Source organism: Delphinus delphis, chromosome 1 (genome assembly GCF_949987515.2).
Source record: "Delphinus delphis chromosome 1, mDelDel1.2, whole genome shotgun sequence".
NCBI classification, from domain to species: domain Eukaryota; kingdom Metazoa; phylum Chordata; class Mammalia; order Artiodactyla; family Delphinidae; genus Delphinus; species Delphinus delphis.
The window spans coordinates 77,693,947-77,721,264 of NC_082683.1; the positions used below are offsets into that span (position 1 = coordinate 77,693,947).

The window sequence follows — 27,318 nt, forward strand, 5'->3', positions numbered from 1 at the left end:
CTTTCTAAAGTGCTATACTATGGGCAGTATCTAAAATTTTAATACTGAGGCACCATTTAAAATTTTAATACACTAAGTCTAGCCCAAATGATGACAAAGCCATATCTCCAGATGCCTAAGCTCACAGTTCCTCATTTTCATTTGAACACTTTTAGTTTGTATTTGCCTAAGGAAATTATAATTACTTTATGCTTAGATAATTATAGCCCATAATTATTTGACTAACTAAACTATTAAAGTGAGAAGATAATGTTATTTTACATCTCAAATAGAACAGAACTCCATCTACTTATGCCAAAAAAAACCCCCTATAGTCCTTTCCTGTGTTAGCTATATAACTATTAAACACAACTGTTATTTACATTGTCAGATTTCCTTGTTTCTAATTTCTTTATGTTTATTTTAGTAGGCATATTATTTAGTTTTATGTTTCCCTCCCACATGTTTTATCCACATAATTCTGTAATTTTTCCATGGAATTATAGAAATGAGTATTCAGATACACAGGAAGTTTAAGTAACTAGTTTTGTTCTATGCCTGACAGCTGGTGCTGTTCTTTCTATACATTTTTTATAGTTGTTTTAATTAATTAAGAATTTTTAATAGGTTTCTCTAAATAAAGCAGTAAAGATGATAGTTACCTCGAAGATGCTCTGGAAGAAGAGATTTTGTTATTTTAGCAGATATTTTTCCCCCCTATTTCTGAATAGGTAACAACGACATCATTTTATATGTTGAGTATTGATGTTTTCTTATTTGATATTTGTTCATGCTACAGGTACTTTGGAAGTTCGTCTAATGGGCTGTCAAGATATCCTAGAGAATGTCCCCGGACGGTCAAAAGCAGCATCGGTTGCACTACCTGGTTGGAGTCCAAGTGAAACCAGATCATCTTTCATGAGCAGAACGAGTAAAAGTAAAAGTGGAAGTAGTCGAAATCTCCTAAAAACCGATGACTTATCCAGTTCAGTAATCAGATTTTTTTATCAATCATGTAACAAATTAAAGGACCTATACAAAGGGCTGAGCAGTGGGGACAGAGAAGAGTGAGACGAGTTAGAGTTGGACAACAAACTTTAAAATTATGATTTCCATAATTTAAATTTAAAATATCAAAAGCTATAATGACAGGAAAATTTAAAAGACTACAAAATTTACCCTGCTGAAAATATGTTAGAAAACTGAATGACATATAACATTAATTCTTTTGGAATAATGAAATATTGAACATCTTTATGTCAAACTCTTTGTGTCACATCTTGATTCTTTTAATGGTATAATGACACCTCTAAACTAACGTTGAAATTTTGATAGCTAACCACTGAACTAAACATGTTTAACTAGGACTGGGTCCCAGAAGTAAACTGAAATGGGGCAGTGGGTAAAGGTGGTAAAGTAAAATGGGAGAGGTTTATGAAGTACTTTGGAGACACTGTAAAGTAATCATAAACTATGATGTAATTATACAACTGGTGGAAAAGGCATGTGACAATTCAGCCTAGTACAGTATGTCTGTGCTTTCCTGTATCTAGAGAGAGACTTTAGGAAAAATGTGAAAATAAAAATTGTTTAAGGTAACAACATTAATAAATAGCAAATGTAGAGAGAGAAAAACTGGATGACTGATATTGACATATAAATATACACACACACCTGACAAACAATTACTGGTCACCTGTTAGTCCTTTCAGTTACATTTTAATATAAACGAAATAGCGATTACTATTTGTGTTTTTGTGAAACACAAAGGATAACTTGGGAGGGTCTAGTGGGAGTGTATATATAAAACTAGCCATTTAAGATTCAAAAGCTTCAGTAGTGAGTAAGAAAAACTTATTTTCAAAGGATCATAAGACTTTTGTTGATATTAAACAGTGGCATTTCTATTTTAAAGGTTTTAAAATATTTAAGCAAGTTTTAAATTGTAATTACAGATGATGTCTGTGCAGTTTTGAAGCTAGATAATACTGTGGTTGGCCAAACTAGCTGGAAACCCATTTCCAATCAGTCGTGGGACCAGAAGTTTACACTGGAACTAGACAGGGTAAGATGAGAAACTTTTTACTTGAATTTTCATTATATTTATAATTCATTTTTAATGTAAATTTTGTTTTAGAAGACTTTGGTAAGTTTTATTCTTAACAGCATATAAGAAGGACCTAGGTATTTTTGACATTTCTCATCTGATGAGGTATACATAAATCTACCTTATCAGATTGCTGCAGGAGTTTTCATTTGTGCAGTGATTTGAAAATGTATACTTTGTACTACCCTGAAAGATCAGCAATCAGGTGACATCTAATATTGAAATTTTTTTTATTTTAATAGTGTGCTCTCTGACAACTAAGGTGATTCTTCTGACTCACCACTTGTTGGTTATATTATCAAAGCTGGATTTGAAGTGAGCTATTGTGCTCAGACAACCATTCCTCCATGTATCTCAGTGGCTTTCATGAATAATGTGAGTGGCTAGAATGCAATCTGTAGCTGTAGAACCCAGCGGAAGTTAACTTGGTCCACAGTAGATTTAAATCCACGATGATAACTTTATTATTTAGATTCTATCCGTTGGGGTGTGGGAAGAAAATATTAAAACTTAATCATAATTTTATCTAAAAAATAAGAAAGATATTAAGCTTTTTATCATTTAGTATTCAGATTGATGGTACATATGTCATTTTAAAAATTACATATATGGGGGTGGCGGTGGGGGTGGGATGAATTGGGAGATCGGGATTGACATGTATACACTAATATGTATAAAATGGATGACTAATAAGAACCTGCTGTGTAAAAAACTAAAATAAAATAAAATTCAAATATAAAAAAATAAAATTAAAATTACATATATTAGTGAGAGCAGATTTACAGTGCTTATTGATGATGTGAGGTGGCAATTACTGCTCTGGCCTCTACTTTTAAAATACTTTTTCCAGTTTATTTTTTTCTGTCTCACAGCCAGTATCTTAATCAGGCCCTCATCATTGCTTTTCTTGGTTCACATACTGTGTCTGACACATAAATATTAAATGTACTTGAACAAAATGCTTAACTTTTTATGTATACCAGTTTCCTTATCTTTAATGCTATCTACCTCACTGAAATGTGTGAGGATTAAATCCATGTAAAAATCTTAGGCTAGTGATAGGAACTCAATTAATGTTGGCTATTTTTACTGAAGTAATTTACTAACTAATCTCCATGTGTCTGAGAACCAGACTGATCTTCAAAGAATAATACTTTCATCTAGGCATTCATTCTCTAGTTTAGGATCATTCATTTAATTCATTAAAAATTATTATGAAATTATTTGTTCATTTATTCCTTGATGCATACTGTATTCCAGGCACTTCCAGGTGATAGATTAGCAACAAACAATATAAACAAGATCTCTCCAGATTTCCTTAAGGAACTTATACCTCAGTGGCTTCTCAGTATATGTCTGATTATTTGCAGACTTTTTACCATTACGTCTGAAACTGTGTATGATTTCAGTTAAAAAGATATTGAGGACATTGAATACTAGGCTAAGGTGTTTATACTTGTTGGTAGTGGGGATGAGAGAGACATAATGGAAAAATTGATCTTGGGGTATGTATGAAGAATGAATTTGAGAGAATAGAGACTAAAGGCATATAAATTGGCAGGAGGTTACTCCAGTGCTACAACTGTAAGGTGAAGAGAACTTGAAGTAAAATGTGGCAGTAGGAATAGAAAGAAAGAGATATATATATAGGAATTGCTGTAATGGAACTCTTAGGCTTAATAGTCAGTGATTTTCTGTTCTGTGTCAGGCACCATTCTAGATGCTGGTTATGATTGACCAAAATAGTCAAAGTCCCTATATTTATGGACCTTATATTCTAATGAGGGAAGACAAATAGTTAACGAGTTTTTTTTTTTAAATCTTCAAGTACAATGAAGGAAGTAAATAAAGTATTGTAAATAAGGGGGTGGGGGCTATTTTAGGTAGAGGACATAATTAGGGAAAGTCTCTTTGAGGAGGCTACGTCTGACTTGAAACCAATGGGGGGAAAGTTGCCAGACTTACAAAGATCCAGGTAGAGTGTTCCCAGCAAAGGAGAAAAAACATACAACGCCTTGGGGTAGGAGAAAACTTGATGTGTTGCAAGAATAAAAATCATGAACAGAGATCAGTGTAAAGAAGTAAAAGAGCAGAGGCAGGTGGGTGTCAGATTACTAGGGTCTTTATAGTCAATAAATTAGAAGATAGTGAAGGACTTTTAATAGGGGATTTTTCATCATCTGATTTAGATGATCAAATAGAAATAATATAAATATAGAAGCTAATAAAAGAGTTAGCAGCCCATAATGGGAAAGAGTTTATAAAGAAAGAATAAAAAGGTCTAACAATCAAATCTTAAGTAGTGTTCCAAGTATAGGAGGAGAAGGAAGGTTTGCCAAAGAGAAATAGAAAACTCTGGGTTGGATCAGATCATACCCTAGATCAGATCTTAACCTTATAAAAACTTACAGAGTGAAGAGTTGCTGGAATGGTGAGGTGATGAAAATCCTGTTACATATGGAACTTTTGAAGGAAAATGGGATTTAAAATCTATTAAAGAAGAGATTTAACAAAGATTTGGTAACTCTTTAGAGTTAAAAGGAGGAACACGTAAAACAAGAATTAAACTAGTGATAGCAATGAGATTTCCTTTTGTGTGTGTTGACTCTGATGGCTTGGTGGTAACTTTCTGGAGCTCACTGTCAAGGTTTACTGGATGGGTCCTTGTTTATGCTGATCAAGTAGCAGTGTTTGCCAGATGCTTGGAAAAGGGGCAAGTGGTAAGCCGTAGTACAGGTTCCTTCCATCCTTGGATTGACTGTATACTTTGTGGGTGTGGAAGACAAAGCAGAAGTCAATGATGGCAGATTTCATTTCAGTACAAAGAACAGTACTATTAAAAAATGAACTGAGCTGCTGTAGTAAGTTCTCTCTCAGTAAAGTTTTTTTTTAACTTTTTATTTTATATTGGGGTATAGTTGATTAACAAAGTTGTGTTAGTTTCAAGTGTACAACAAAGTGATTCAGTTATACATATACATGTATGTATTCTTTTTCAAATTCTTTTCCCAATTAGGTTGTTACAGAATATTGAGCAGATCTCCCTGTGCTATACAGTAGGTCCTTGATGGTTATCCATTTTAAATATAGCAGTGTGTACATGTCAATCCCAAACTCCCTAACTATTCCTCCCTCCCACCCTGCCCCCCGGTAACCACAAATTAGTTCTCTAAGTCTGTGAGTCTGTTTCTGTTTTACATAAGTTCATTTGTATCTTTTTTTTTTTATAGATTCCACATATAAGCAATGTCATACAATATTTCTCTTTCTCTGTCTGACTTACTTCACTCAGTATGACAGTCTCTAGGTCCATGCATGTTGCTGCAAATGGCATTATTTCATTCTTTTTAATGGCTGAGTAATATTCCATTGTGTATATGTACCACATCTTCTTTATCCATTCCTCTGTTGATGGACATTTAGGCTGTTTCCATGTCTTATCTATTGTAAACAGCGCTGTAGTGAACGTTGGGGTGCATGTATCCTTTCGGACCATGTTTTTCTCCGGGTAATGCCCAGGAGTGGGATTGCAGGATCATATGGTAGCTCTATTTTTAGTTTCTTAAGGCTCTCTCAATAAAGTTGAATGAGCAACTCATATAAGAGAGATTTAAGGGAATTGTTGTATCAGAAAAGGATTACACTTCCAAGATTTTTTTCAAGTCTGATATTTTCTGGTTTTCAACTCTGATTTTTTTTCAGCTCTGATATTTGCTAGAACTAGTATTGTTACATGCTGTAAATTAGCTGTTTAATTAAATAGTTAGACCAATATAATTCAGTCAAGCCCACCAGAGAGGGAAATGCAGTTGAGGTTGTTAGTGTATATGGATATCGTTATATACATGTCTTGTTATATTTGCATCTTCCTTCTAAACTGTGAATACATGTAATATTTATGACTCTAAAATGTTTCAGTTTCCATTCATTCTTAAATTAATAGGTTTGCTATAACATTGGTCTTGAAGCCAGACAAACTGGATTCACTTACTTATTAGATATTTGATGGTAGACAAGATACATAACCTTACTACTGGGCATTTATTTCACCATCTCTAAAATGGGGATAAAATATAATCCTTACAGGACTGTTAAGAAGAAATGCTTTGTGTTGCCTGGCACATTTAGCTACTCAGTGACTTTAGTTCTTTCTTTAGCCCTAGGCTGTGACATGCGGCTATGAATTTGAGTATAATGGAAGAGCATGTTAAGTAATGGGAAATTAACTGGCTGAATGTCATTTTCTTTCATTTCAGAGCCTATTTAAAGTAATTATAGGATTTTAATGAGTGTTATGATCAAAATGAAATTTAAGACATTTATTGTTAAAGGGAAAATGGCTGGTTAGAAGATTTCTCTTGTAGCCAGGTTATTGTGTTAGAGTTTTGTATTTAAAATAGAACTTAAAAGTAGTTAAGTGTCTTGCCATCATTTTATAATTAAGGAAACTGAGAACCATAGTGATTACATATTGATAAATTTCAGAGCTGGTACTAGACCTCGAGTGTCCTTCAAACTGCTCTTTCCTCTGTGGTGATTTGTATGAGATAGAAAGTTAGTGGCAAAAAGGAGGAAACAGCAGAAGACGATGAAAGCCTGGTAAAGAGAAAATAATTTAATATTACCCAAGCTACAAGCTTAGAAAACTAGAAAGACTGATAACTGTTGATTGGTTGTTTTTACTTGCACTTTTAATTCTCACCTAAAATTGTTTTTCTTCTTCATGGCATCAGACTTTCTTCCCACTTTGGAGTAACCCTCCCTTAAAAACGTTGAAGACACTGCATAGCTAAGTAAAGCTGTTCTCCCAGAGGCCAGTTAGACCTTCTGGGTTCCTGATATGCATGTTATGTATCCCTAATTGGATTATAAGCTCCTCTTTGGAGTCCACATTCCTTATTGTGATAAATCCTTCTGTTTACACAGTACATTTTACTTTTCATGTGCTTTTTTTAGTCTTTTACTTTATTCCTTATATTTATAGAATATTTATTTATAGAAAATGTTTATAGAAACATTTATAGAAAATATTATTTTAAACTGACATGTTCATGCTCAGTATTTTGCCTCAAATGTCAAGTTTCTTTCCTATGACATTCTGGAACTAAGTTGTCTATACTGTTTCTATCCTTTCCAAAATACAAAAATTCATAGGACTTTTTATTTATTTATTTTTTATTTTTGGTCACGCCACGTGGCTTGTGGGGTCTCAGTTCCCCAACGAAGGGCTGAACCCAGGCCATGGCAGTGAAAGCCCAGAATCCTAACCACTGGGCCACCAGGGAACACCCAGATAGGTCTTTTTTGAGTTTTGAGATACTATAGAAATTATCTAGATCTAGAATGATCTAGAAAAGTTCAGTTATGTTCCTGGGAGCTCAGGGCTCTGCAGAATTATTTCAGATGGCAACACAGACCCTTTTTTTTTCTTTTTGTTTTGAGATTCTAGGTAAGATGTCATTTGGAATTTGCCGCTTTAAAAAAAAAAAGTTTTGAAAATTGCTGGTGTAATCCAGCCCCCTCATTTTACAGATTAATAAGGATATTATTATGGCCTAGGGGTTAAATAACTAGCCTGAGCTATAATCTAGGATTCTGAAGTGTCCTGTCAGTTCTGTGTTCTTTCTGTTATCAGGTTACCCTTTTTATATTTTCTTATAAAATTTGTTCTTTCTTAATGTTTATTATAAACACAGTAGCTATGTAATTTCACATTTTTTCTGAATTCCCTCAGCCCTCCTGCTGTAAAAGTTTAATCCTCCCATGAGAGATTGAAATAAAAAGCAGGACCCTTTATATCTAACCTTTTCCCATTCACATTTCCTTTTGATTTACTTTGCTAATGTAATAGAGAACGATCTTTATGAATATTAGAAACAGGATGAACTGAAACTTAGAAAAATTTTAGCAGGAGCCAGTTCTGTTAAGAGCAGAGTACTAGAGAACGTTCACTGATCAATGGAAAAGGAAGAAGAGAACATCCAGGAAGTGAGAGCCAGTAAAAATGTAATAGGGTTAATAGATTAGAAGTAACAGTGGCATTGAAGGACCAGTGGATGTTGAGGGACTAGAAAGAGTGAGCTAGTAGAATGTTAGGAGGTGATGGTCAGAGAGAAGGATTCAAACAGCTGAGATTGTGGAAAGATTGTAGATATTGGTAGGAGTGAGAGGCTAAGGTATCCAAGAACTCAAGGGATTCTTATTATTTATTGGTTTCACATTTTCAGAAATTGCCTATACATACTACTCTTAAACCATCCACACTCCTATCCTCATTCTTCCAAATAATTAGGTTAAATCAGTAACTCAGTGTTTATATTATTATGACTATGTAAATATTGTTTACAGATGAACCATGTTCCATACCATGATTACATTCTGTTTTTAGTACCAAGACTCACTTTGGGCAAATAATTGCCCTTTTTTTAATTGTTTATTTTGTTTTGCTTTGCTTAGTTTTCTATATACCTATCCTTTATCACCAGAATCTCCAGAAGGACTCTAGAATAACTCTATGTAGGCAGTTGTATCAGCAAGCTGTCAGTCATCCTGGGACCCACTCTACTCCCCAGCAACATCCTTTCTGGAGCCTTACATCTTTCTGCTCCAATTTAAATGACTGCCATATAGCTTTTATCTTTCACCATAATCCTATTGGATCACCTGAGTCTTGAATTTCTCTTTCAGCTTTCTTGTTTTACTTCCTCATTTTGGTGGATCATATCCCACATTTACATGCTGAGAAAAGAGTGAATGAAAGTTTTAGAGATCTTGCATATCTGAAATATCTTTATTCTGCTGTCATGCTTGGAGTCTAGAATTCTAGGTTGGAGATTATTTTCATTAAGAATTTTAAGGAATTGTATTCTAGTATTGTAGTTGAGATTGCTTACGTGTCTTTGATTTCTAATCTTTGATTTTGATTTGCTTTTTCTTTTTTAAAGATTTAAAGATTTTTATCTTTTTTTCCCTGGGGTTCTGTGATTTCTTAATGGTGTACCTTAGGCGTAGGTGGTTTTCACTCTTTGTGATACTGTGTGGCACCTTCAGTTTTGAAAGCTCATTCTTCAGATTTGAGAAATCGCATTTATTTGATAATTTCCTCTTCATTTTCAGTGTCTCTCTTGCTAATTGAACCTTTTAGATTGACCCTCTGATTTTCTTATCTTTTATCTATTGTCTGTCAGTGTGTCTTTTTGTTCTGCTTTCTGGGAAAGTTTGATACTTTTATTTGCCAAGATTTGATTGACAAACTTATATCTGATATTATATTTTTAATTTCTAAAAGTTTATTCTTTTAAATATCTTGTTTTCCTCTCACGGGGATAATATCCTCTCTTACATTTTAGAGGATATCAGTTTTACGTTTTCTTCTCCCTGAATTAATTGTCTTTATTTATCCTGAGATCCATTTCATAATCTCTGTTTATCATATTGCAGATTTGGTGAAATATATGGCCACCCTTGGCTGTCTTAAAATGAGCCGTTAAGAAAATGATGGGAAGTTTTGTATGTGGGGCTCTTCCTTACCCAAGTTCTGAACTAGTTAAAATAAAGAAAGGTGTGACTAATGGAAAGTAAAATGTCATTATGAGCTGATATTTGAAAGTGTGGTTGGGTGTGCAACAATAATGGGGCTATACTCAGTCCCTTAGATCATTGTGGGCTCCAGCTCATATAAAACTTAAGGCATAGCAGAGAAAAACAAATTGTATACTTCCATTTAACAGCCCAGCTCTCAAGGAAGGAAGGAAGAAATGGACTGGATTATTCATGTCTAGTTTCTCTCCCAGTCTTTTATCAGATAACTCACTCCAGGAGATGAATAAGAGGGTTAAGGTGGAGACCTAGATATTTAGGAGAATAATGAAAATTATTCCTCATAGAAACCATGATAATGAGCAAGATGCTTTCCTCCCTATAAAAGGATAAAAATGCATGCAAACATCTAAATGGGGTGTGAAACATCTTAATATAGAACAAGCCATAGAATAGAAATACAAAGAAATTTTAATTTCTTCCATGTGTGAGCTAACATTCAGCATACTACTGTTGTTTTTGGCTGTACCACGTGGCTTGCAGGATCTTAGTTCTCTGACCAGGGATTGAACCCAGGCCATTGCAGTGAAAATGCCAAGTCCTAACAACTGGACTGCCAGGGAATTCCCACATTCGGCATATTGTTTAATCTGAGATGCTATTTTTTGTTTGTTTGTTTGTTTTAATATTTATTAGAGTATAGTTGATTTACAGTGTGTGTTAGTTTCAGGTGTACAGCAAACTGAATCAGTTATACATATACATATATCCACTCTTTATTAAATTCATTTCCCATATAGGCCATTACAGAGTACTGAGTAGAGTTCCCTGTGCTGTACTGTCCTTATTGATCATCTGTTTTATATATAGTATTGCATATATGTCAATCCCAATCTCCCAATTTATCCCACCCCCCTCCTTACCCCCTGGTAACCCCCTGGTAAACAAATAAGTTTGTTTTCTACATCTGTAACTCTATTTCTATTTTGTAGATAAGTTCATTTGTACCCTTTTTTTAGATTCCACATATAAGCGATATCATATGATATTTGTCTTTGTCTGACCTACTTCACTCAGTATGACAATCTCTAGGTCCAGTCCATGTTGCTGCAAATGGAATTATTTCATACTTTTTTATGGCTGAGTAATATTCCATTGTATATATGTACCACATCTTCTTTATCCATTCCTCCATGATGGACATTTAGGTTCCTTCCATGTCCTGGCTGTTGTAAATAGTGCTGCAGTGAGCACTGGGGTGCATGTATATTTTCGAATCATGTTTTTCTCTGGATATATGCCCAGGAGTGGGATTGTTGGATCATATGGTAGCTATATTTTTAGTTTTTTAAGGAACCTTCATACTGTTCTCCATAGTGGCTGTACCAGTTTTACATTCCCACCAACAGTGTGGGAGGGTTCCCTTTTCTCCGCACCCTCTCCAGCATTTATTGTTTGTAGATTTTTTGATGATGGCCATTCTGACCAGTGTGAGGTGGTACCTCATTGCAGTTTTGATTTGCATTTCTCTAATAATTAGTGATGTTGAGCATCTTTCCATGTGCTTTTTAGCCATCTGTATGTCGTCTTTGGAGAAATGTCTGTTTAGGTCTTCCACCCATTTTTTGATTGGGTTGTTTCTTTTTTTGATATTGAGCTGCATGAGCCATTTGTATATTTTGGAGATTAATTCTTTGTCGGTTGCTTTGTTGGCAAATATTTTCTCACATTCTGAGGCTTGTCTTTTAGTTGTGTTTATGGTTTCCTTTGCTGTACAAACACTTTCAAGTTTAATTAGGTCCCATTTGTCTATTTTTGTTTTTATTTTCATTACTCTAGGAGGTGAGTAGAAAAAAATCTTGCTGCGATAAAAGAGTGTTCTGCCTATGTTTTCCTCTAAGAGTTTTATAGTATCTGACTTTACATTCAGAACGGTCTTTAATCCATTTTGAGTTTATTTCTGTGTATGGTGTAGGTAGTATTCTAATTTCATTCTCTGACATGTAGCTGTCCAGTTTTCCCAGCACCACTTATTGAAGAGACAGTCTTTCCTCCATTGTATATTCTTGCCTTCTTTGTCATAGATTAGGTGACCATAGGTGCGTGGGTTTATCTCTGGACTTTCTGTCCTGTTCTGTTGAGCTGTATTTCTGTTTTTGTGCCAGGACCATGCTGTCCTGATTACTGTAGCTTTGTCGTATAGTCTGAAGTCAGGGAGCCTGATTCTTCCAGCTCGGTTTTTCTTTCTCAAGATTGCTTTGGCGGTTCGGGGTCTTTTGTTGCTTCCATACAAATTGTAAAGTTTTTTGTTCTAATTGTGTGCAAAATGCCATTGGTAATTTGATATGGATTGCACTGAATCTGTAGATTGCTTTGGGTAGTATAGTCATTTTCACAATGTTGATTCTTCCAATCCAGGAACATGGTATATCTCTCCATCTGTTTGTGTCATCTTTGATTTCTTTCATCAGTATCTTATAGTTTTCTGAGTACAGGTCTTTTACCTCCTTAGGTAAGTTTATTCCTAGGTATTTTATTCTTGAGTTGCTGTCTTTTAACTTATAATGGAGCTATAATAATACTTACCCTTTTTACCTCTTTTGCTGCTTCCAATTCTATTACTATCAAATGACACATCATATCCTCTGAGGCTATATGAGTTCTCTGAGCCAATGAACTATATATATAATTCTCTTTTCCCCCCATCCCTCTATCATCTCTTGACCACCAGGCACTTGCCAGTATCCTTAAGGACTTTGGTTCTTCACTCCAGCATCCCATCATCATTATGGGGGATTTTAAACATCTAACTATCTAAACAACAACCCATTTAACATATTATTTCAAACTTCTTTGAATGCATCAACCCCAGTATACCTTTGCTCCTTGTCATTTTAGCAATGAATCGTTCTGAAATCTTAACTTTAGTATCCTAAACTGTTACCAAATCTGCATAAAGCACCTAGTTTAACCCCTTGTACATAATGGTTTTGCTGTAAATGATAGCTTATGTTATTATTGTTACTCCTCTGGCTCTTTTACTTCTTTGTTACCACACAGCTAGATGTTTGGTCAAACATTTCCATTTCCTTGATTCTTCAGGAAGGAGTTTAGGAAGGGGCCATCAGAAAATTTCATTTTCTTCTCTGTTTACCCTAAAACTATTGTTACCCTTTACCATTTCCTTACTGATGCCCCCACAGCATCCTTCAACCTTGTCTTTATAGGTATGTAGGTTTTGGTTGGGAAATAAGATACATGATTAGAAATAGGAACTATATGTGTATACACTGAGGCAGAAAAGTTTGTAATAGGTTTGGAATAATAGTGAGTCTTTGGAACTTTTTCTGGGATGTGAATTGATATAGGGTGCAGTTATATATAACTGTTACAGCACTAAATAGTTTGTATCACAATTGTTTTCTTTTCTGCTCCCACATCTATAGGGGGCAGACTTTTCAAGCAGAGGTCATAGCTTTGTATTCTCCATTATCTCAGTTTCAGTCTTCTCTGTGTTTCTCATTTTCCCAAAAGATCCTAAGGTTTCCTTCTTTTTGTCACATTAGTTCCAGCTGAGAATCACCCTCATTGAACTCCTGAACTGCAAACAGATATTACTGTTTCCTGAGGTGGTAGTTTTCTCTTTGCCGCATAGTAGATTCTGATGGTCCCCTTCCCTGTCCCTCTCTTTGTCTCTGGAGGCTGATAGCTGCGGGTTTGAATCAGTGGGCTCTGACATGAAAGGGGAGACAATGTTAGACGATCTAAGGGCAGGAGGAGAGGGTAATCAGGGTGTTTGTTTCCTTCTCTCCTTCCCTTTTTTACAGCAGTGTTCATCTATGGCTACAGTTCCTGTTTGACAGTCCCTTTTCCAAGATCCAGTTCTCACTGAATTCTGATAACTGTTTCTTCTTGCTCATTCAGGCTAGGAGTGGTAATAGATTTCTACTGTAGCTAATCCTCAGATACTTCCATCCTTGTTGATTCCCTAACCTGAATCTTACCTTCATAAATAGCCAATTTTTAAAACTTAAACTCTTTTTGAGTGTGCAGTCTCTTTACTGCTGGGTTGATGTTTCCCAAGCCTATGTTGTCCTCAGAAGCCCATAGAAGACCAAATAATCAAAGGAAGAGACCAATTAATGTGACACCTGACATGTGCACCTTTACAAATCTCACCTTTCCTTGGCTTTTGAATTTTCCATGCTTTGAATAATTTTCTCTCTTTTAGTAGCTGCAGAAAATTTGCTTTTTGCCCTTTCTTTCCTTTTCAGCAGTGAAATCTCCCTCTCATTTTCACCTATCAGAGGTTCCCAAACTTTCTCGATTCACAACATCCTCAGTGTTCCAGTAATTTTTTTACAGTGCGTCTCTAGGCCAAAAGAAATGCCCAGTAGTTCCATTTATTAAGAAGTAGTTACTGGGAACTCCCTGACAACCAGTGGTTAGGACTCCATGCTCTCACTGCCAAGGGCCCGGGTCCGATCCCTGGTCAGGGAACTAAAATCCCACAAGCCGCATAGTGTGGCCAAAAATTAAAATTAAATTAAAAAAAGAAGTAGTTACTAACAAAAACTTGTGCACAGCAAAGGACACCATCAAGAAAATGAAAAGGCAATCTACAGAATGGGAGAAGATATTTGCAAGTCATCTATCAGATAAGAAATTAATATTGCAAAATATATAAAGAACTTGCACAACTCAATAGCAAGAACAACAAAAAAATAATCTGATTTAAAATGGGCAAAGAAACTGAATAGACATTTTTCTAAAGAAGACATCCAGATGGCCAACAATTACATGAAAAGGTGCTCAACATCACTAATCATCAGGGAAATGCAATTCAAATCCACAGTGAGATATCACATGTTAGCATGGCTGTCATCAAGAAAACAAGAGATAAGTGTTGGCGAGGATGTGGAGAAAAAGGAACCCTTGTGCACTGTTGGTGGGAATAAATTGGTTCAGCCAATGTGGAAAACAGTATGGAGGTGCCTCAAAAAATTAAAAATAGAACTGCCATATGATCCAGCGATCCAACTCTTGGTATATATTCAATGGAAATGAAAACAGGATATTGAAGAGATATCTGCACTCCCATGTTCATTGCAGCATTATTCACAATGGCCAATATCTGGAAACAGTCTGTGTCCATTAAAAGATGAATGGATAAAGAAAATGTGGTACATATATACAATGGAATATTATTTAACCATGAGAGGGAAGGAAAAACTGCCATTGTGACAACATGGTTGGACCTGAGGACATTATCCTAAGTGAAAGAAGTCAGACAGAGAAAGACAAATATTACGTGGTATCATTTACATGTGAAATCTTAAAAAGTCAAACTCATAGAAACCAAGAGTAGAAAAATGCTTGTACAGAGAGGTTGGTAAAAAGGTACAAACTTTCAGTTATAAGATAAATAAGGTCTGAGCATCTAATGTATAGTGCAATGTATAATGGTGACTAGTTAATAATACTATATTGTGTGAATGAAATTTGCTAAGAGAACAGAACTTAAATGTTCTTACCAAATATAAATATTTTGTGTGTGTGTGTGTGTGTGTGTGTGTGTGTGTGTAAAATAGGTGATAGATGTGTTAATTAGATGGGAGGAATTCTTTATTAGTATATATATGTATATGTGTATCAAATCATCATGCCAACTACTTTAGAAAAAGTAGCTACTATTTACTTTTGGGCCTTACAGAGACTTCAGACAAACCATAGATTCCTTAGTTCTACCACAGTTTCTTCTTTGATCCTAGGTTCAGATTCATAAGACGACAAAATGAAACACAAGTTGGGACAGTTTGCCAGTATTGCCAATCTGTACTTAGCTCAGATCATACTGCTCAGCTATTTTGGCAGTGGTTTTACTCCATGTAGAATTTTGTTGCTCTTGAGGTTTGACATTACCTACAAACATGCCCTTGCTTTATGGAATGGACCTGCTTCATCTGGAAAATTGCCAGCAAATGAGCAGTCATACTTGCAGTTTAAATTCAATAAATATCAGTGGCATTTCCCTATATAGAGAGTACTTTGCTTTTCAGATACTATATCCCTGCTTTACTGAATTGCAGTAGATGTTAGGAGTTAAAGGAGGATTGGGGTTCCATGCAACAGTGTTATGAGTAGACATAAAATATCTTAATCTGCTTTGGACTGTAGCCACTCTCCCCCCTTAAATTGTAGAGAGAGTGATACAGGGAACAATGCAAAGTAACAAAAAGTGAAGAGCTTTATACCTAAAATTTCATGTAGAACTCCAGGAAAGCTAATGTAGGCCTTAAGATAACCTTCCATCCCAAATCTCAGGTGTTTCTAACATACTTCAGGTTGAAGAACGGAATAAACAGACAGAGGAAAGAGAAATGAGTTAATATGTGAGTTTTACCAGAGTGGCTAGAAAAAATATAAAGGAGGTGATTTGACCTTCTCTCATCCAGAGAAAGATATACTCTTACAATTTTAGCAGTGTGAAAAGTATAAGAACTTTTAAGAATTACTAATTTCGTCCCTAGTATCTATACCACTTGCATTTGCCTTATCCATAACAAGTTTTCCTCCCTGATACCGTGGAAGAAGATAGGAGAAAGTAGACCTCTCCTTTTCTAATCTAAAATAAAGTAGTCTAAATTACCAACCCCTGGTTCAGTTATGCAGTTTATTTCCCAAAATAACTGTTTTCAAAATACTTAAAATTTTAACTTGAATGGAATATTATAGCATTAATACCCACCACTTCTAAATGCCATTTGCTGATCTTAAAATAATTATCCTCTACTCATCCTTACCCTTTCCTGACAAGTATTCTCTCCCATAGTAATTATGTGTCAGAGAGAAGCAATGAGGTAGGAAGTCCTGAGCTCATATACTCACTGCCAAGATATCTTTTTCTAGTCCTTTTTTTCTGTCTATGAGACCTTTTGGCACATTGTGTCTTGACTCATTTTTTTCATGTTCTGTTTTTTATAAGTGTTTTCTGTGTTCATTTGCATCAACTAGTTTTATTATTTAAAGTCAAATGGCTTTTTATTATGCCTACTAGAAGCTTAGATAATAAGATGCATAAGTTCACAAATTGAAAGTTTTTATATGAAAGAAGTAATTTATTACTTTGTTGAGCCTAAAGGGAAAAACATTTATCTCTTTTTGTGGGTGATCCACAAAATCCTGAAAAACAAAATAATGGAGAAGTCTTATGCTTTATAATTAAAATATATGCAGATTATGACTTATATGTAGAGGTCAATTTATGGCTTGACCTCCAGCTTATAAACTGTGTCCTACAAGTACATTTAATAATTGATGGTTAAAACCTTAAATATATTTTCCACATAAGCATTATTTTTAATGACTACAGAATGTTCTCTCATGTAGATATGGTATAATACTTTTAAGTTGTCCCTGGTTTTGGGGGGGCTTTTTTGTTTCGTTTTGTTGTGTTTGATGTTGTAATAAATGAACATTTTTCTGTATAAAACTTAGTTTCCTGTTTGCTACCTACCTACGCAGGCCCCTGTAATCACTGGTCTTATTACCCGGTGGTATTCTTTAGAAGATTAAATGACCTAACATTCTTAAAGTGTTTGGCATAGTGTGTGGCACACTGAAAGTGGAGAATAAATGCTATTCACAGACCTTTTCCTGATCAACATTGGGATAAAGAAATAAGAAGGTTTGAAATGGGTTCTTTGAGGTGAACATTGAAGTCTAGCAACAGCACAGCCTATGAAGCCAATAGGAGAAGGAAAATCCAAAAGATTGAAGCTCTGAGATGGAAAGAGTTTCGGTGGTCATTCAAATGTATTGATTGTTCCCAGTTGTGTATTCTTTATCTAAAAGGAATACCTTAACTGGAGAATGTTGGGATATGAATGTGTTCCTTTTAGTTAAAATGTGTAAGTTTGTTAAAGTAATATATAATAGAGAAACATTATAAAAGCACTCTTTAAAATAGTGCAACCGTTGTATATGTTATCTTTGTTTATTGTATTTGTATTTTATATATTTTATAATATTTTATTCACATGTGTGTCCAATGATGTGTTCCCTGTTTTCTTTATTTTTTATTTAATTATTCTAGTCACGTGAACTGGAAATTTCAGTTTATTGGCGTGATTGGCGATCTCTGTGTGCTGTAAAATTTCTGAGGTTAGAAGATTTTTTAGACAACCAACGGCATGGCATGTGTCTCTATTTGGAACCGCAGGGTACTTTATTTGCAGAGGTAATAAATGTATTTTATTAAATATGCATAACTACCATTGAAATTATATATGTAGGCAACATGATGTAGAAGTGGGAAGAGTATTAGGCTGAATGGCAGACACCTTGAATTCTTGGCTCAACTCTGCCACTAAATAGGTATGTTACCCTAAGACAAGTCATTTATCCTCTCTAGGTCTGTTTTCTCATCTAGAAAATGAGGAGATGGAACTAAATTATATCTCAGATTCTCTAAGTTTTCAAACTTGCAAGTTTATTGAATTTCGTGAACCATAAATCTAATGCTATAGTCATGTCAACTTGAATTTTCTTCACTGCAGGTTACCTTTTTTAATCCAGTTATTGAAAGAAGACCAAAACTCCAAAGACAAAAGAAAATTTTTTCGAAACAACAAGGTAATTACTGAGAAATCAAGTACAAAGTGTTTTGGTGTTATCTTAAATACTTTAAAAATGTATATACTATTTAAAAAGTGATATCCATCTTTTCTTTTTGTTTTCTTCTTATTTGTTCAATTATTTACTTCTAAATTTTGTTACGGAAAATTTGAAACATGCATAAGTATAGAGACTAGTGTGATGTGCCATCACTCAGCTTCAATGACAGTCAGGTTATGTCCAATTTTGTTTCATCTGTGTTCCATCACTCACAGCTTCCTCAGATTATTTGAAGCAAACCCAGACATCATATAGATTCATCCATAAATATTACAGTTAGTATCTCTAAAAGATAAGAATTCTGTTTTTAAAACCTTAACCACATACCATTACTAGACTTAAATGAGCAATTCCTACGTATTTATTTTTAAAACTGATTTTGCTTTTTTGCACTAGCCTTTAATAATGAATAGTTAGGAACTGGTTTTTTAAGTGACAAATATTGTTTTTTCTTCATAAGTTATAAACCGATGAATATGAATTCTTAAATTATGGCTTTTGGTAATATATTTAAAAAATACTTGTTCTGTTTTCTTTATTTACAATATCCACAGGCAAAACATTTCTCAGAGCTCCTCAAATGAATATTAATATTGCCACTTGGGGAAGACTAGTGAGAAGAGCTATTCCTACAGTAAATCATTCTGGCACCTTCAGCCCTCAAGCCCCTGTGCCTCCTACAGTGCCAGTGGTTGATGTACACATCCCTGAACTAGCACCTCCAGCTAGGTATGTGTCTTAAGATTTTTAAGCATTTCTTTTATAAAATAGTTATTGTGACATTTGTACATATTGATTACAGTGAGCCTATTAAAAGTCTCATTTTTTCCAAATAGTATTTTGAAACTAGTGCTCTGCTTACTTTTAAAACAATAAAATTGTTTGCCTTAATTGTACAGTTATTTAAAATATATACTTTTGATTACTGCTTTTGGTGAATTGCTTTATCTTTTATAAGTGATTCTGCAGTAACCAAATTGGACTTTGATCTTGAACCTGAGCCTCCTCTGGCCCCACCACGTGATTCTTCCCTTGGAGAAATAGATGAATCTGCTGAATTAAGAGATTTGGATACACAAGGACAGGTAAGGCATTTTAAACCTTGTATAATTCCTTTTCACCAAATGAATTACCAGTAAAAGCATCATAGTGAATGAGATGTTAAAAACATCTCATTTAACATTTTAGTTAAAAAATGCCTGTGTGAACTGTGTTGTTTATGTTTCTTGTGAATGAAACATAAAAACCTCTGGATGCTCATGAGCCAGGAGAGATGGAATAGGCTGCTTAATCTAGGAGCACAGGAGCATGGCTGATATTGGATGACATGTTGCCTGAAACACTGTGCATCTTCTAACTAGGTTAACATGATTTTTGAAAATGCATGTAAGATGAAAGTAATGTATTCATTTTTTTAAATTGAAATATGGTTGATTTACAACATTGTGTTTCAGCTGTACAGCATAGTGATTCAGTATTTTTTCAGATTCTAGTTCATTATAGGTTAGTACAAGATAATGGGTATAATTCCCTGTGCTATACAGTATATCCTATTGCTTATCCATTTTATATATAGTAGTTTGTATCTGTTAATTCCATACCCCTAAATTGTCCCTCCCCCCTTCCTCCTCCCCTTGGTAAGCACAAGTTTGTTTTCTAAATCTATGAGTCTGTTTCTGTTTTGTATATACATTCATTTGTATTATTTTTTAGATTCTACATATGAGTGATATCATATACTATTTATTTCTCTGTCTGACTTACTTCACTAAGCATAATATTTTCTACGTCCATCCATGTTGCTGTAGAGGGCATTATTTCATTCTTTTTTGGGGGGGAGTAATATTCCAGTGTGTGTGTGTGTGTGTGTGTGTGTGTGTGTGTGTACACACACACACACATTTTTTAAAAATTTTATTGAAGTATAGTTGGTTTACAGTGTTGTGTTTAATTTCTGCTGTATAACAAAGTCACTCAGTTATACATATATATATTCTTTTTCATATTCCTTTGCATTATGGTTTATCACAGAATATTGAATATAGTTCCTTGTGCTATGTTGTAGGACCTTGTTGTTTACCCATCCTATATGTAATAGTTTGCACCTGCTAATCCCACACTCCCAATCCTTCCCTCCCCCAAACCCCCTCCCCCTTAGCAACCACAAGTCTGTTCTCTATATTTGTGAGTCTGTTTTTGTTTCATAGATACGTTCATTTGTGTTTTATTTTTGATTCCACATGTAAGTGATATATGGTATTTGTCTTTCTCTTTCTGACTTACTTTGCTTAGCATGATAATCTCTAGGTCCATCCATGTTGGTGCAAATGACATTATTTCTTTTTAATGGCTGAGTAATTCCATTGTATGTATGTGTGTGCTATATATATATATGTATATATATATATATCACATCTTCTTTATCTATTCATCTGTTGGTGGACATTTAGGTTGTTTCCATGTCTTGGCTATTGTAAATAGTGCTGCTATGAACATAAGGGTGCATGTATCTTTTTGAATTAGAATTCATCTGGGTATATGCCCAGGAGTGGAGTTGCTGGATCATATGGCAACTCTATTTTTAGTTTTTTGAGGAACCTCCATACTGTTTTCTATAATGGCTGTACCAATTTAAATACATTCCCACCAATAGTGTAAGAGGGTTCCCTTTTCTCTACATCTCTCCAGCATTTATGATTTGTAGACTTTTTAATGATGGCCATTTTGACTGGTGTGAGGTGGTACCCCATTGTTGTTTTGATTTGCATTTCTCTAATAATTACTGATGATGAGCATCTTTTCATGTGCCTGTTGGCCATCTGTATGTACCACATCTTCTTAAACCAATCGTCTGTTGATGGCCACTTGGGTTGCTTCTGTGTAACTGGCTATATTGTAAACAGTGCTTCTGTGAACATTGGGGCTCGTGTATCTTTTCAAATTAGTGTTTTTGTTTTTTCCAATGTATTCATTTTTTTACCTTTTTTAGATAAGAGTAATATATAATTAATAACCATAAAAATGAATATCCAATATCTGAATTTTATTTTCTCACTCATATTTATATCAACTTTTAACATTTTTTTCTTTAACTATCCTTACCTAATAAGTTGTTTTCTGAATGTTTCTATGATTTAATGAGTGTTTAATATTTTACAGGTTTCAGAAACAGTTTTTGATACTGAGAATGACAGAAATAGACTACTTCCAAAATCTCAATCTGAATATGAGCCTGATATTCCTCAATCAGGCCTAGAATATAGTGATATTCATGAACTTGAGGACAGAAGGTAAAGAATATGTACACAGCTTTGCTACATGTTTAGTCCCATACTTTCGCCTTATTTTTGATTGACATTACTGTTTTCAGATCTCAACAAATGTTTCAGTTTAATCTACAAGACTTCCGGTGTTGTGCTGTCTTGGGTAGAGGACATTTTGGAAAGGTAATCTTTTAAATTTTCTTGGAATGCCTACAAAAGTAATAACTCACACGGGAAATAATTATTTTAATCTCATTTCAGGTGCTTTTGGCTGAATATAAACACACTAATGAAATGTTTGCTATAAAAGCCTTAAAGAAAGGAGACATTGTGGCTCGAGATGAAGTAGACAGGTTAGTTTTTTAAAAATGAAATTCTTTATTTTTCTGAAAATGTAGCTTATCGTGAAAAATCAGTGTATGTATTGCAACAACAACACTTTCTATTTTCCTAATACACTTGACCGTCGAATAACATGGGTTTCAACTGCATGGATCCACTTAAACATGGATATTTTTCAACAGTAAATGCTACAATATTACATGGTCTATGGTTGGTGAATCCACAGATGTGGAGGAACTGCAGATACAGAGGGCCGACTATAAATTATGCACGAATTAACCCCCATGTTGTTAAAGGGTCAACTGTAATAAGTAAAGAAACTAAATAAATTAATGCATAAGGTAGGCATTAATTAAATGTTTTTCTTTCTAGCTAACTCCCTCTTCCCCTTCTTAAGACATTTTACTGCTGAGTGAATACCAAGGAAAGATGATGAAATGTTTAAATTAATTCTAATAAGCTTTTATACTTGGAAATTTTAAACTGTTTATATGGAATAGGAACTGTTATACATCTGTGGTTTGGTGAGGCTATTTCCTGTTCATACTACAGAAGTAATAAGATGTCATTTACAAATAACCTTCAGTTAACTGAATGGTTAATATATTTTGCTTTTGAAAATGCACCTACATCTATTTTTTGCTCTATGTTTCTGAAAATGGTATTTTTTGACCACAGCATCTTACATTTCTGGGTGTACATTGATACGGATACCTCTGCCTCTACAATTATTAAAACGTAAGGACTTTGGGGATAATATTGTAATTAGGTTAGAGAATATACTTTAAAAGACTATCTCAAATTAATGGAGTGGTTCAACATGGAAATTATTGTATAATAAAATGTCATATTTATTACAGAGTGAGGCTTTCATTTGATATTTAGAGGCAGCAGTATTTTTCTTAAACCACCAGTTAAGGAAGCACCAGTTGATATTAATAGAAGAGAGCCCTGTATAATGAGAACAGCCTGTGATTATCAGTGAGAAGACTTCTCTAGTTCTGATTGTTCCTTCTTAATTAATGATTTGATCCCAGGGCAATTCACTGAACATCTTTGAGCCTCAGTTAACCCACATATTTTTAAAATATATTTTTTGGTAATACTTGCCTTACCGAATTATATTAAGTGCCATATAGATATATCAAATTGCTATTTTTAATATTTTTTCCATGATATGGGAAGTTCTTAGAATTAGGATAGATCTTAAAAGATGCAGGTTTCTTTATATAAAAAAAATCTTTTCCTTTTGGATTTGCCTATTTGTTTTTTATCCATTTTCATACTTCTCAATTATATCAAAATAAACTCCTCCCTGATCTAAAACTACTTAGAGAGATTTTGCATAATATTTTTGAAATATTCTGAACACTAGAGTATATGCTAACAACTGTATATTTCTGTTACATAAGTAGTTAAAGCAAACCTTTAATTACACTGTCAGTTTGTTTTAATTACAATAATAGTAAGGTCAAGTGTTTTTCTTTTCTGGAAGAATGTTTGCTTTATTCCAGATTCATATATGGTAAATTCATTTATATCCTAAAATAATAGGAGACTGGTACTACCCAGTTAATAATGGGAAAGTGGTAATTACTTGGTGGTTTATATAACTTTCTGCTACATTGTTACTACTTTGAGCCACGTCTCTGTAGGAAAAAACTTCCTAATTAAATATAGATAGAATAATATTAATATTACTATTAAAGAAGAATGTCTGGATTAGAGGATGAAGCTTTAGCCAGAACCTGGGACATTACCCCTACTTAAATTTAATCCAGCCTTAGTGAAAAGTTGATGAGTAATCTTTATCTAACTTCAGTTATAAATCCATATATTCAGTAACATAGAAGTAAAATAATCTCCAGTAGAACCAGAAAAACAGAGAAATGTAAAATTCAGAGTGAGAAATAAAACTCACTCTTAGAGGACTTTGAGGAAGGCAGCAGAAAAGAGAGCAATTAGAGGAAGACAAGAAAAAAAATTAATTTAGGAAATAAGAAAACAGACCAGCATGTTTTTAAAAGTTATATAACTTGCAAGTCTGAATAGTAAACAACTAAGCAGAAATCTTTTATATCCACTTTCTATCTCATCCTTTTAATAGATCCATAGAATTCAATGTTATTGCATATCAGTGGGGGTTTTTTTCCTATAGATGTTTCTGAAATACTTGATGTTTCTTAACGACAGTTTTCCTTTCTAAATTTTCTCTTTCTAGTGTGAATTTTATTATTTTACTTATAGAAAATTCCAAATCAACTTGTTTTTTGTTGTTATTTGGTTTGGTTTTTTTTCTTCTAGTTTTATTGAGATATAATTGACATGCAGTACTGTATAAGTTTAAGGTGTATAGCATAATGATTTGACTTACATACATCATGAAATGATTGTCAAAATAAGTGAACATCATAGAGATACAAAATTAAAGAAATAGAAAAAAAAATTTTCCTTGTGATGAGAACTCTTAAGATTTACTCTTTTAACAACCTTCATATATAACATACAGAAATGTTAACTTCATCATATTGTACATTATATCTCTAGTACTTATTTATCTTATAACTAGAAGTTTGTACCTTTTGACTGCCTTCATCCAATTTCCCCTCCCCTCACCCCATCTCTGGTAACCACAAATCTACATCTTTATTAAGGAACACAAATTATGCACTAACTTCAAAGTAATGTAATTCATGTACAAAGATCACGTTTTCCACCTACCATTAGTAGAACTTCTTTCTGAGTGCCATCTTCCCCCACTCCTGAGTAGGAATGTTAAATGTGTGTTACTGTTATGCCTCACTCAGCTTCCTTGCCTTACCAGTTCACATTTCAAAACAACAGGATAGACTTGGAAGTATATTTTTGTAGTTGCAGAACAAAATCACAGCTAGCCAGATTTTCTATATATATCATATATATGTATATATGATTTAATCCTAAGATTAGCCTTATTAATGTTGTAATTTTCCACTGACCAAAATAACTATTTATATAGTTTTTAAGTTTCTATCATGTCTAATAATGTACTGAAGGAAGTACACCAAAAAATGTTAGAATGGAACTAGTCACTTAGGGAGATAAAACATAAATACATTAGTTATATAAATAAAACAGATTAGATATGTTTGAGTTTAAGCTGAACAATATAGATAATCGCAGCTCATAACAGGGGGAACATCAAATGAAGGTGTGCTGGTGGATTTAGGTAAGGCCTTGTAAAGAAGATTGGATTTGTGCTGATCTTTGGCAGATGGAAGATATTTGGGAACATGGAGAGGAGAGAAATGACAAGATAGAGGAAAATGTTCTGGACAGAATGAAGTTTGAAGTTTTGAATAAGGTTGGATTGTTTCATGGACTTTTAAGGAGAATATACAATTTAGATTAGATTGGGAAAAGTTAAAGACTTATGGAGCAGCTTTCTGGTGTGCTGTATAAATGCTTAAAATTAAAATTATTGTTCCTGTTGGGGTCTATAAAGATCCTTCCTCCTTTACCTAATAGTCCTAAAACATCTATCCAGCCCTCATCAATATTGTCAGTCCTCATCAAGCAATTCTATGAATGGCATTAAAACCATTTTAAGAGGAATTCTGGTTAATCCTTTAGACCATTTACATGTTCAACACAGGTCTAACCTTATACTTATCCAGCTGAGAATTAGTAATTCACCCATAGTGGATTAGTAATTCACCCATAAACCATACACAGTGAAGAGGCCACGTTTGCCATCTAGTTGAGCCCAAAACATCTTGCCAATTTGTCTTATTTCATCCGAATATTTTATCCTCATTAGCCAAAATTTAGATTGACATAGTAAATCAATTGTTTTAGAATCTGTCTTACAGATCTTGCCCAATTAGACATTGTTTTCCAATAAATTTAAATGGTGATAGTCAAAGCTGTTAACTGTTCTTCCTAATCTTCTGTGAATTTATTTCTAATAGTGACTTAATTTGTAGTAACATTTAGAAACCTTGCAAATGTATGGAGACATAAGCCCAACACTTTAGAAACAATTACAGTGGGGCTTTCTGTTTTGAGTATATGTAAAGTTGTAAACAGATTGTGTGAAATAAGAGGGTAAGAGTTCATCTAGAATGTGACCATATTAAATAGAGTTTAAACACTATTTCATAATAGCTGCATTTACTGTCAGTATTTAAAACTGAACAGGTGTTTTAGTTCATAATTCAGAATATGACTATATTAACAGAGCAATAAAAATTCCATGTTCCTTCTACACAACAGGTATACTCTTAAATGTTCATAGCAGTATAATCTGGATACCCAAACAAATGCTTTAATCTTTAAGTTAAACTTTTTAAAATTAACTCTGAAGAGATCCAAAAGAAAGGAGAATGGGTCTACCTCCTTCTAACATTAGAATTTTGGTTTGGTATTTTGAAATCAATAACCAAATACACGCACACACACACACACACACATCTAAGGAGTTCTTTAATTTTAAAAATGAAAGCATTATTAATGCTTTTCAACAAACGTTAATGTCAATTTTTGATTCCAGTCTCAAAAACAAACAAAAATGCCTATTTTGTATTAGAAACATAAACGTAATTTAATTGGTAATAAAATACGTCTGTAGGTATATTTATTTTGATCAGGTGTTTAAAGTGTTAATTCCAAGTTGTATTTGAATAATATTTGACCTGGTTTTCTTCTGCTTTGAGGTGTTTTTTGTTGTTGTTGTTTAGATTTTGTTTTCTTTTTTTTTGTTTTTCCCCAGTTGTACATACACATGTATCTATTCTTTCTCATATTGTTTTCCCATTTACGTTTTTACATAGTACTGAACAGAGTTGCTTGTGCTATACAGTAGATCCTTGTTGGTTATCCATTTTAAATACAGCAGTGTGTACATGTCTGCTTTGAGTTTTAAGTCAGGTTGATTTACTAAATATTTTCAGGGGGAAGAAGAGTGGTATTTTTTGCTATTTAGGCAAAATTGTTTCAGAGTCAGTAAGTTTGACCACTGTTCTTTTAAGCAGCTTGTAAGAGTTCTTACAGGGAAACCTGTGATAGCTATAGATTTTATAGATAAATTGTATCATTCTCCAGGAGCTTCCTTGAAGTATGTTATAGAATTCTCCATGTAACCTCTTTATTTTCCAGTTAGCCTTCTAAATTAAAATTTTATGCAGTGTATCTTTACCTCTCAGCTTCATATATTATATGATAGAATATTTGGATACCACAGCTTGTGAATTATAAATATATACTGTCCTTGAAATTGCCTTGAGCAGAAAATTTGTATTTTAAAATTATGCTTTAGGTTGCTAAATCCTTTGACCAATTCCTGAAAATTTTTCACAATTCACTCCTAATTAAGCCTTTTTTATTAACTGTTACCACTAGCCATATGTGTGCTACTCTGATACTATCAATGTG

General features: G+C 33.8%; 1 protein-coding gene across 1 annotated transcript in view; it reads left to right on the forward strand.

Annotated features, from left to right (window-relative positions):
- PKN2 (protein kinase N2) overlaps nt 1–27,318 on the forward strand; it is a 129,419-nt gene that overhangs the window by 87,064 nt on the left and 15,037 nt on the right. The window contains exons 7-15 of the mRNA XM_060024962.1: nt 779–964; nt 1,935–2,044; nt 17,721–17,864; nt 18,184–18,259; nt 18,856–19,030; nt 19,260–19,386; nt 21,461–21,591; nt 21,672–21,747; nt 21,826–21,917. Of these exons, the coding sequence (XP_059880945.1) occupies nt 779–964; nt 1,935–2,044; nt 17,721–17,864; nt 18,184–18,259; nt 18,856–19,030; nt 19,260–19,386; nt 21,461–21,591; nt 21,672–21,747; nt 21,826–21,917 (1,117 nt within the window). The remainder of the gene's footprint in view (nt 1–778; nt 965–1,934; nt 2,045–17,720; nt 17,865–18,183; nt 18,260–18,855; nt 19,031–19,259; nt 19,387–21,460; nt 21,592–21,671; nt 21,748–21,825; nt 21,918–27,318) is intronic.